A 12496-nucleotide genomic window follows, 5' to 3' on the forward strand; every position below is an offset into this window, starting at 1 on the left:
CATGGTGAAATCCTTTTTAGATTAGATGCATGCATTACTCTACGTGCTAATGCCAGGGGCTTCCTGCTGATGCCGAGTCCTCCCAGTTGATGACTGGATGTCCTTGCAGGCTGGGATAGAGATCTCTTCCCCTCAGTGCTTTTGTACTCTCATTGTGCCTGGATGCACAAACAGAGAGAGTGTATTTAGTGCTGCTGAGAGACCTAAAGAGACCAACCAAATGAATAAAAAACCTGTCTCAAAAGCAATGTGCTGCACTGTACTGCTAATTTTGGACCGAGTGAGGTAGCAGTTTGCCATTTAATAGAGTCTGGTATATTATTAACTGTTATTGGTGCCATGCGGATATCTAAGAGCAGCCAGAGTGCTTCCAGGCCGCATGACTAAAGCAACAACACAGTCATTAGTGGAAGCAGATGTTTGTTTGTACCAGGAAGTGCTTACACTTTTTTAATATTTAATGCTCTTGACAATGAACTCAAGAACATGCGTTAAGTGTGATTACTGAAATGTAAATAATATACTCAAGAGTCCTCTAAACCTATTACCAAAGCTTACCTGCCCTTTTTTCTGTGTCATAATTTAGCAAAACAATTAATTTAACTGGTCTCTTCATTTTATTTGAGTCATTTACCATTACAAATGGAATCCTGTGTAGATGTTTAATAGCTGAATTAATTCATCAAAGGGAAAATGATCGGTTCATTATTTTATTCCCTTATGTGCATATCTGCACCTTGAAAATGAACTTAACATTTACTTACATTATAACCCAAATCCAATGTGTTTTATTGAGATTTTAGGTCTTTAACTGCAGTCCTCTAGGTCTGGTTTCCTGCACCTTTTAGGTGTCTTTGTTTCTACAAAACTAAACCAAACGGCTGAATTTCCTGCTCAATATGCACTGAAGTTCTCCAGAGCCCTTGGAAATTTAAGTTAGGTGTGTTGAAGCTGAGGAACATCTAAAAAGGTGCAGGACACCATTTCTGGACCTCAAAGACCCGAAATGAAGACCCCTGCAGTAGACCAACACAAAGTGACACATAACTGCAAAGTGAAAGGAATATAATATGTGGTTCTAAAAAAATAAATTCTACAGAAAATGTCACATAAAATGTGGAATGTTTTTCAAGACACATCAGAGGTTTGTTAGCAAGCGTAAGCGACCAAGGAGCATGACGAAGATCAATGAGAAAACTGTGGGAAGATTCTTTTGTTTCCTTTTTCCTTTATTTTCATTTCCTTCCTTCCTTCCTTCCTTCCTTCCTTCCTTCCTTCCTTCCTTCCTTCCTTCCTTCCTTCCTTCCTTCCTTCCTTCCTTCCTTCCTTCCTTCCTTCCTTCCTTCCTTCCTTGTGGGTTTTTTTTTTTCTAAGTAATTTTTTCCGGCCATTTTGTCGTTAGGGGAAAGTGTGTCTTTATTCATTGTATTAACAGATGTTGACATATATATTCATTGGTAAGAATATGTGATTTCTTTTGTGTAGGGGCCTGTATTTATGTTGGTGTTTTTGAAAAGGCCTGAGTTTGCGTGGCGGACATGGTTTGCATAACATCCTGTGTTTGAGTAAAGGCAGAGGGGCCTGTCAGTGTGCTGTTTTCTGTCTTTATCGGGACCTCTAACTGTGTTCAATCATCTGTTTGTGTAAAGCTCTTTTTTCCTGGGTTCCTATGTTTGCATAGATCTATCTGCTTGTGTGGGGGCCTCTGTTTGCCAGCAGGCACCTGGTTATATGAAGTGTTTAAGGTGGCTGATTTTTCCAACTCAAGGCTGAACTTCTCAGTAAAATCTGTAACAGACTCTCCAGAGATTTCATTGCTTCCTCTTGTTCCTTGAAAGTAAAGGCTTGTTAAATGTCCCTGTTCAATCGCTCCTTATATCTGAGTCTTAGATTGTATTCTTCAAAGATTCTGTCAACTTCCAGATGCTCTACCCTCCACTGAATGGGGGATAAGTCAAAGACAGAAAAGGGAGTTGTTTCATGATCAGCTTCCATTGACATAGGAATTTTTAGTTCACTAGAGGAAGTAGATCCCCCCTTGGATCCCCTTACTTGAGTTATTAGACCATAAATAAAACAAACATATCTGGCAAAAAAAAATGTAAGAGTTATAAGCAGATTTAAATTAGATTTTGGGTGTTTGGCAAGAACCTTCTATGTTAAACCTTGAATGCATTTACTGAGTGTCCAAGAAACCATGTTGAGCGGATGGTGTTACGTTAACTTGTTTAACTTGTTTAACCTGAAGTCACATTGTAGATTAAAGGGGGTTGAATCCACCTACAAAGATATGTTTTTGCAAAAAACTGGTCCAATTTTTATAAAAAATTCCTACTTTGAGTTGCTTTATCCTATAAAATCTCGTTAAAAAAAGTAAAGTTTGTGGTTTTAAAGTGACAAAACATATAAAAAAGTTTACTGGGTATGAGGATATTTGCAAGGCACCCGCAGAGGGAATATTACTGGAGTCTCTGACGTTTTACTCTGCTTTAACTGACATAAAGACACAAAAATGTTGGGTGTGTTTCTGTCCTGGCCATTTCTGATAAAAACGAACTTGTGTAAAATGTGACATATAATACGACTGTCCCCGAATGCATCAGTAGAATACTAATAGATCATCAAGTACCTGGACCCACCTCTGTCTCCACCATTTCTCATGTTGGTGTCATCGTCCTCTGTTCCGTCATCCACTTAAAACAACAAATTAAACAGAGTTCAACATTTTTGATGCAGTGATTTCTGCTATTAAAGCTTAGATTGAGCAGAACTGACGACTCCTTTAACACAGGTTAAAGACTGACCTGAGTGGAGCTCTTTCACCAGGGATGACATGGTGTTTGTGATTGAGTCAGCAGCAACTAAAAGATCATTTCGAAGGTTTCTGGGTACACCTGAGGACCAGGAAAATAGGCTTTTATAAGTCTTGGAGTTCTTTTTGTTGCATCAACAAAGGGAATGTTGCATTTGAGTACAAATTCATCCCGATTGGCAACAGTTTAAACAAAAGCTCCTTTTCTGCAGCTGGGGGTTCAGACTCACCCTGAGCGAAGGCCTCCAGTACGTCTCCTCCCACACCTGCCAGGCAGTCCTGGGGTGTGTGTGTCGGAGTGGAACCGGCCGAGGTGGAGCGAATGGGCATGGGCATGGAGCAGCCGGCACCGTGGCTGGGAGAGGAATGAGGGGAGCCTCCAGACTGGGACTGCAAATCAATAAAAAAGGTCAGAAATGCCTAATTTTACTTAATCATTCAGGCAGTCCACTTATCCCCTGCCTTTTTAATTTATTAAATTACATTAAATTAAAAAGACAGATAACAAGTAAACAGGCCGATAGGTCCTGCACAGAATATACATCTGTTAAAATAGATAAAATAAATACCTAACAATGAATGTAAGCATTACTTCTTTTATTAAAAATGAAACATTTTTCCTGAAATGCAGACGTTGTTACATCTTACATGTAAATGTTTTTGTATATTTACTTTCTTATTTCAATTTTAGCTGATCAAAAGTTCACTTTGTCTAAATTCATAGCCTTACAATCCGCCTGCTGTTTCAGTGAAAATGATGTCATGACCGCAGTTAAGCAAAAGCACAAAAATGAATTACTTAGACTTCTCCTCACATGTTTTTGCTTTAAGCCATTATCTCACAACCAGTCCTTACAGACAGCCTCATACTGAGAGAATAAGGCTACTGTTTTAAATGGCAGACTAGATCCTTCAAAAGACTTAAAGAGCAGCAGCTGACTTAATATATGCTTCTTTTTAGGTGTTTCAAAATCATTTTCCATGATTTTTGTGTGGCCAGTTGTCAAGTTAAATAAAATAATGTTCTTCAAAGAAGTTCAAGTATACAAAGGTAAATAACATTTAAAAATATCTTATCGAAGTAAATCCTGTTGGTTAGTGTATCAATAAAGCCAACAATAAGATACTTATTCATGTACATTAAATTATTTTTTTGGGGTATGCACAGAATGTGGCTTTTAAAATAATTACAACATAAAGAATACATTTTGCATTTTGCTCCTTAACATGATGATGGGCTTTCAAATATGTGCTTATAACAAGAAGGATGAGCTCTCTGAGTGTTTCACTTCATTATATTTAAACATCTGAAATAAAATCAACCCAATGTCTCCCTTACATCAGAGGTTTCCAAACTTTTTAGCTTCTGACCCATGAAAATAGAACCAGAGTGGTCTCAGGGCCCAAACTACGGGCTAAGTATACATGCTTTTTAAAAAAACCCAACATAAATTAACTATACAAATGTGCCATCTTTCAGGTTAAAGTTATATATATTTAAGCACTTGAACATAATTGTTTATGTTCGGTTTAATTTCTGCAGTGGGTCTGAAAATCCCATACTGGTTGATCAAAAATCCCAGGTGGGGTCACAACCTAAACTTTAGGAATCAATGCCTTCCAATTTAAGACAGCATCAGACACATGGTTATAACTAATCAACAATACAAAATATGTACACCATTAGATACTGTAAATATATCTCCAGCTTAGCAAGAATGGTGCTGATTTTTTTTAGAAAAACCCAAGAACTCTGTGGCTTGTTTCACAGCTTGAATGCTGCAGAGGGGCATCAGCGATACAGAACACACACGAGAACAGGTTTAAGGCTTCAGCAATGACAGAACGGTTGTAGTATTTGCATTTTATACCATGCAATACAAAAGGAAAATCACTCAAATATGACTGGCTTCAATCAAAAAGTGAGTCAATCTGAGCCGTTTCCTGAAAATTTAGAAGATATTTCCCCTGGCTTCTTAGATGAGTATTGATTTATTTTTGTAATATAAGGTTTATTTATCAGTCTTATTAATTCTTTAATCTGCTAACATTAATGCTTCACTATTTTAATATTGTGACTTTATTCTTGTAAAATTACTACTTTATTGTCGGGACACTAAGACTTAATTCACGCAATGTTTTGACTTTATTCTCCTAATATCATGACTTTTCGAATATGATTTAAATATATTATTGTCAGTATAACTATATTACTTATTTTAATTAAAAGTTATCTTTATGTTCACAGTGTCACAACTTTAATCTCCTAATCTAATGACTTTCCTTGTAATGGTATGGTTGGAATCTTTGAATATGTTAATTGTTGTAATGTTACAATTTTGTTGTTGTAGATAAATTATTAATTTCCTTTTGTAGTTAATAAAGTATTTTTATTATTGTCATAAAAGTACTAACTTAATCTGTTGGACCTAATATTATGACAGTATTCCTTTGATATTATGATGTTTTACTTTTGGACATTGTAAAGGAAATTAATTATTCAGACAAGATGGTCACACAATAAATAGTTATGGTAAAAAACATGATGATAACATAATGCAGTGAATGAACTCAGTATTTCCTGATGCAGTTAGACAAGGTAAACGGTTTGTCCAAGCTCACACAGAATACTTCATGTTTGAAGAAACTTCACACTCAGAAAAAAAATTGATAACTGGTTCTCAATTTTGTGTTAATGCTACCGTACTTTTCAGACTATACTGCGCACCTCACTAAAAGCTGCACCCACACATTTTTTGTTTTCACAATTGGAAATGTATATATAAGCCCCATCAGGCTATAAGTCGCTGATATCTACTGAACTGCCCCCCCAACAAACCTGTAAGGGGAGCTCTACATATCACCCCAAATTAGGGACAAAGAAGAATGCTGTAAGAGCTTCTACAGTAAAGATGAGGTTTAGCTCTTAATTTCAGCTCTGCAGGAGTTGGGCAAAGTCTGTTTATTGGCTCCACAGGTTTAATGTGATAACTAAAAATCAAAATGTGTGAATTCGGCAGAGATGGCAAAAGTACTCGCTTTCCGTACTTGAGTAAAAGTACAGATACTTGTGTTAAAAAATAGTCTGGTAAAAGTGGAAGTACTGATTAAACTTCTTTACTCAAGTAAAAGTAACAAAGTACAGGCTTGTAAATTTACTTAAAGTATAAAAGTAAAAGTAGAAACCACTTTTTTCATGCCGTTGCCTACATTTTAAATGGATGTCTGCCAATAGGACTAGATCTCCGTTGTGTTCATTTTCAATCATCTCGTCGTCCATGCTACTATGCTAACGCCACCGCCACCAAGCTGCAATGATTTGCAGCGAATGAATACCGTCGAATCTGTCGATTCATCTTGTAGTGGTGCGTCAAATGCAACGTAGATTTCCATCCAATTAGATTGAATTTGGTATTTATGACGTGAAAAATAATAACGGTAACTCCATTGAAATGATTCAAAACTAAAGTAACGAGCCAATTTTTTAAAATGTAAGGAGTAGAAAGTACAGATATTTGTGTAAAAATGTAAGGAGTAGAAGTAAAAAGTCGCCATTAAAATAAGTAGTAAAGTAAAGTAAAAATATCAGAAAAATCTACTTAAGTACAGTAACAAAGTATTTGTACTTCGTTACTTCCCATCTCTGGAATTCGGCACATTTGTTCTCCGTCGTGCCTCTCGCTAGCATGCACTTGTGCTAAATTAAAATGATCCTCTTTTTCTTTTATTTCCAATTTTGACTTCCGTCCCGCTGCTGGTTTGGGAAAATCCTCAGAAACGCTGCACCTTCGAATAGGCAATAAAAAGGGTAGCGCCATATAGTCCAGAAAATACGGTATACTGGTTGGACGTCTCTCCATGAAACAGCTCAACTACATCAGGAGGTTAATGAATATGATGCATGGATGTGGAAGTGGGTCCATTGCTGAGGCAGGAGCTATATCTCCCACAGAGATCACTGTCTGTCAGTGAATGTGGCACAGTCCAGGTCAGTGACTCGGAGGCAGAGGACAGATGACCAGTCAGACCACTTAAAGCGAGGTGGGTACAGCTGACTAAAGGAGCAAGTCTGACAAATGGACAAATAAAAGCTGGGTATTCTTCAACCTGGCATTGAACACAAACACTCTAAACTTCATGCTGACATTAAAATAACTATTGTGCATTAATTAGAAATCCATTACCAGATCAGACAAAGAATGTTTTATGTTCCTATATTGATTTAACAAACTTATACAAATTGTATCTTCGAAAAAGAGGAGGAAGTACTGTATAGAGAAATTCAACTAAGCTCTATGCAAACTGAATTAAGGGCAACTTACAGCCTGCTTCTGCTCCTCATCCTATCAGCCAACAAAGGTAAGCAGAGAAAAAGCAAGAAGAGCGAGAGCAAAAGAATTAATGAAAAAAATATTTTTCATGCATCAAATGGCACATTTACACAACACAACATCATGGTAGTGTCTTGGGTGTGAAGCCGTTTGCACATTTTCTCTGTTAAAATCCTAATTATTTAAGGTAGAAAAGCACCAGCAAGTCAGTACATATCCAAAGAAGAAGCAGATCCAAGACGTTTGGTGCCCTAGCTACATTGAGCTCTCATCCTCCCACCAGCAGATACATTTTCTCAAATCAGGAGAGCATTTTACCTTCAGCAACCTCATCAGACCCTCCAGTTGGACCATCAACTCCCGCCTGCTCTCCTGCAAGGCCGACATGCGCCTCTCTAGCTCATCCTTCCTGTGTCTGTGGACAGCAAGGAACATGGCACACGTTTAAGCTTATGAATTTGTTCCACACCGAGTAAAACTAGCCCAAATACCTTTGCAGTTTTATTGCACTGTAAAGCCAAAACAAAAAATGCAAAGCACATCCTGGCAGAAGATTGGCTGAACAGAATCAGACCCTTTTCCAAGGTTATTCATTAACAAATGAATAAATGCATGTAGTAGGATTTGTGTTGAGGTGACCATACTATCTACACAGCTTTCTTTCGATCCAAGAATCCGATAGTATATTTGCAGTTGTACCTAACTGTACTGGCTTCAAAATGTATGACATGTATTAACATTTGGGTTAGAAATGAGATGCTGAATTCTGATCAGGTTTACAACCTTGCATTATGCAGCTGGGAGTTTTGAGGGCTGGATTACACTCTAAAACAGCTAAATCTATAAATCTGATCTAAAACAGAAAAAAATTGCAGGAGAAACATATCTTGTTTCTTTCAAACATAAAATATTTTAAAGGTCAGAAGATCGAGGCGAGGGTGTTTTTTTTTTGTACTTCAGAACACAGAGGTTTCAAAATACACTCACCGGCCACTTTATTAGGTACACCTGTCCAACTGCTCTTTAACACTTAATTTCTAAGCAGCCAATCACATGGCGGCAACTCAGTTCATTTAGGCATGTAGACATGGTCAAGACAATCTCCTGCAGTTCAAACCGAGCATCAGTATTGGGAAGAAAGGTGATTTGAGTGACTTTGAACGTGGCATGATTGTTGGTGCCAGAAGGGCTGGTCCAAGTATTTCAGAAACTGCTGATCTACTGGGATTTTCACGCACAGCCATCTCTAGGGTTTACAGAGAATGGTCCGAAAAAGAAAAAACATCCAGTGAGCGGCAGTTCTGTGGGCGGAAATGCCTTGTTGATGCCAGAGGTCAGAGGAGAATGGCCAGACTGGTTCGATCTGATAGAAGGGCAACAGTGACTCAAATAACCACCCGTTACAACCAAGGTGGGCAGAAGAGCATCTCTGAACGCACAGTACGTCGAACTTTGAGGCAGATGGGCTACAGCAGCAGAAGACCACACCGGGTGCCACTCCTTTCAGCTAAGAACAGGAAACTGAGGCTACACTTTGCACAAGCTCATCGAAATTGGACAATAGAAGATTGGAAAAACATTGCCTGGTCGGATGAGTCTCGATTTCTGCTGCGACATTCGGATGGTAGGGTCAGAATTTGGCGTCTACAACATGAAAGCATGGATCCATCCTGCCTTGTATCAACGGTTCAGGCTGGTGGTGTCATGGTGTGGGGAATATTTTCTTGGCACTCTTTGGGCCCCTTGGTACCAATTGAGCATCGTTGCAACGCCACAGCCTACCTGAGTATTGTTGCTGACCATGTCCATCCCTTTATGACCACAATGTACCCAACTTCTGATGGCTACTTTCAGCAGGATAATGCGCCATGTCATAAAGCTGGAATCATCTCAGACTGGTTTCTTGAACATGACAATGAGTTCACTGTACTCAAATGGCCTCCACAGTCACCAGATCTCAATCCAATAGAGCATCTTTGGGATGTGGTGGAACGGGAGATTCGCATCATGGATGTGCAGCCGACAAATCTGCGGCAACTGTGTGATGCCATCATGTCAATATGGACCAAACTCCCTGAGGAATGCTTCCAGCACCTTGTTGAATCTATGCCATGAAGAATTGAGGCAGTTCTGAAGGCAAAGGGGGGTCCAACCCGTTACTAGCATGGGGTACCTAATAAAGTGGCCGGTGAGTGTATTCTTACATAAAAGACATATTTACTTAAGTATGCTACTTAAGTACAAAATACATTTCTTTACAGCGCTGAAAGTTGAAGTTTGTGTTGTAGAAGGTCTGAGATAACAACTAAAGCAGTCCTCACCATGGTTGCTCTCTGGGATGCATTTCTGCCCTTGCAATCTCTTTTTTCTTTATCTTGGTATATGCAGCAGAAATGGAGATTCCTGATATTCTTGGAGGCACATCTAATGTCAGTTTGGTTTTGAGAACCTTATCTTACACAAACATATATAAGTTTTGCAAGTTTAAAACCATTTCTACGGTGGCCCTGAAGTGCAAACTGCAACTACAAATCTAAAAGCGCACATTTCAGTCGTAGAAAAGGAATCCCAAAGATAAAAAAATAAAATAAAGACCAAAATGCCATAGATACATAGAAAACTGGGTAGAATGTGTTGTATTGAGGGCAAAACTGGTGATCTCAGTTTGTTTTTTGTTTTGTTTTGTCTTTTTTTACTTACATTTTATTCATTATCAAATTTAAATGAACACATTTTATTTTGACACAAACATAAAACATAAATAAATAAATTAGCCATAAGATATGCACTGTTTTTGATCTGAGCCTAGTTAGTGTTTAAAGTAAAGATTAATTTCTGAAAAGTAGCTAATTATCACCCTCTAGTGTTAATACTATGTATTTCCAAATCTTCTCACAAGATGAGATGAATCCATATGCCTAAAATAATAGTCTCCCAGCTAATCTCCCAGCTCCTATTCCTAGCTCCTATCCCTTCACCTTTTGAGGGTCAACAGAAAGAACTCTATCCAAAACACCCCCCAGCCTCATGGACGTCTTTCTGTGATAGACATGCTGATGAATCACTGGTTAAAGTGGGACTACAGGCTGCCGGAAAACAACAACAAAAATTAAATTTACACATATTTACCAAAACAATTAGGCTCTCTATTATAAAACCCAGAACATATGAAGGTGATGACATTTGCATTTTTGATAAACTAAGTGAGGTGGGCTGTGCTAATTCTGTTTATCGTGCAAAGGATTGTGGAAAACCATTTAGTTTATAAAAGCAGCTAGAGACCTCAGGGGGTTCCTATGCTAAATGCATTTAATGCTAGGTAGCATAATGCCTCCTGGTCCTATCTTCACATCCTATTCAGATAACAGTTTTGTTACCACCGAGGCTATAGTGTCCTTACTGCATTGAGGTATTCGAATTGAGTCTGAAATTTGCCTAATTAGGGAAATTAGACCAGTGGGTCAATAGTGGAGCAGAGGAGGCTCACAAATCCCAAGTTGCTTTAAAATTCTTTACAGTTTACTGGCTGGAAAGTAAGCAGGGTTTTAATCTTGAGACAAAGTTTAGCCTGAAACAGGAAATTGAGCCACACGTAGCGGGTAAAATGAATTTTCCCCTTTCAGATTTCCTCTGCTTATGTAAAAATGTTTAATAAGAATAAACAGAACCTGAATAAATACAAACACACCTTCCCATATATATGAAAACTTTGCTCCTCTGTTTAAATAAACCTAGCTATGATTAACAGTTATATACAGTATAATCTGCCTTGATGATGTTAAAAAGCAGCCTTATTGTAAAGACATTCAAACACTGATAACAGTCATTATTAATTATCACTTCAGAAAATATTGCAAAATGTTTTCTAAGCCCTTTGAACTCCATAGAATTGCAGTCAGAGCCATGAAGCATAAATGACAAAAACAACTTTTCATCACCAGGAGTGGAACCTTTTCCTGGAGTGGCAGGGAATGATTTTAAAAACCCACCAAAGATTCATCTAGGAGGTAACACAACCCCACCCCAAATAATAATGCAGGATTCAACAGACTCAGTAAGGTCAGTGTTCACGTTGATGCAACACAAAAATTCCATAGGAGTTTCCAAGGCAAAAACACTGCTGGCTTAACCATCATCTGGATGATTTTGGAGGGAAGTGAAAACTTTTGCTTTGCTTTGTTTCAGAACTTGGAGGCTTTCATTGACGGACCAATGGCTTTCGCTCTCTGCCAGGAAATCTTTATAGGGATTCATCATAATCAGCAGATTATGTTCAAGCACGTTTTTTCAGCATGGCCCCCTCTGAGGACCTCAAGAAACAAAAAAGTGATTACAAATTTCACACTCACCAGTTTAGAACATTAAAGGGGAACGCCGTTTTTTTTTTTTTTTTTACATTGGCCCCTTGATTTTACGTTATTCCATCATGTTCTACTCACCCATATGAGTTTACTGTCATTTGGAGCCGTTCTGAAGATATTCCGTTAGGTTATATCCAAGTAACGTCTTCCTTTGGGCAACGACTTGAAGGCACAAACTAAACTGTTCATCATTTATTCTTTATGGTACGCCAGCATTCAGAACATGTAGGCCAATCACTGTCCCCCAGATATCTGTGGTTATATTTTTTATATTTATATGTTTTAAAAACAAAGCAGACTGTGTATGACGTCATCCGTGTGCCGGACTGGAGTTGTAACAGGCAGCCCAGGCCACAGGCGGCTACGCTCTACCCCTTCTATTCATTCTAGCTAATCTGAATCGTTCAATTACATTTGGGGAGCGAGATCATCTGTGGTAGCAGCACTAGACATCTTCCAGGCATGTGAGGAAAACTAGCAGCAGTTCAGCAGACAGGATGAATGAATGGTAGCCGGCGCGCGCGGATGATGTCATACAAACGCCGCTTTGTTTTAAAAAGATATAAATATAAAAAATATAACCGCGAATGTCTGGGAGACAATGATTCGCCTACATGTTATGAATGCTGACGTACCATAAAGAATAAATGATGAACAGTTTAGTTTGTGCCTTCAAGTCGTTGCCCAGAGGAAGACGTTACTTGGATATAACCTAACGGAATATCTTCAGAACGGCTCCAAATGACACAAAACTAATATGGGTGAGTAGAGCATGATGGAATAACGTAAAATCAAGGGTCCAATGTAAAAAAACTGGCGTTCCACTTTAAAATAAAAAAGAAATATTCACCTCTGTTGACTTCAGATTTATGTTTAGAACAGAGTACAAGACCTTCTTCAGGGTAAAAACTGCTTTAGTCTGTTATTTCAGAAATCTCTTCCAAGGAATAAACCTAAGGGTGACCAAAGCTCTGCAGTGTAACAAACACTTA

General features: G+C 38.3%; 1 protein-coding gene across 13 annotated transcripts in view; it reads right to left on the minus strand.

Annotated features, from left to right (window-relative positions):
* The window catches only part of dtnbb (dystrobrevin, beta b), a 63030-nt gene continuing 50534 nt past the window's right edge, over positions 1–12496 (minus strand). For 9 of the 13 annotated variants that reach the window (XM_038299593.1, XM_038299592.1, XM_038299589.1 and 6 more), the window contains 6 exons: positions 7462–7558; positions 7135–7155; positions 3043–3202; positions 2805–2894; positions 2630–2693; positions 1–158 (listed from right to left, as the gene is read on the minus strand). In XM_038299593.1, coding sequence (XP_038155521.1) covers positions 47–158; positions 2630–2693; positions 2805–2894; positions 3043–3202; positions 7135–7155; positions 7462–7558 — 544 coding nt within the window. In that variant the 3' untranslated portion in view covers positions 1–46. The remainder of the gene's footprint in view (positions 159–2629; positions 2694–2804; positions 2895–3042; positions 3203–7134; positions 7156–7461; positions 7559–12496) is intronic. The other 4 variants (XM_038299595.1, XM_038299594.1, XM_038299601.1 and 1 more) reach the window with 2 other exon arrangements.

This window comes from Cyprinodon tularosa, unplaced genomic scaffold (genome assembly GCF_016077235.1).
Source record: "Cyprinodon tularosa strain WSP-4 unplaced genomic scaffold, ASM1607723v1 ctg430, whole genome shotgun sequence".
Lineage (NCBI taxonomy): Eukaryota > Metazoa > Chordata > Actinopteri > Cyprinodontiformes > Cyprinodontidae > Cyprinodon > Cyprinodon tularosa.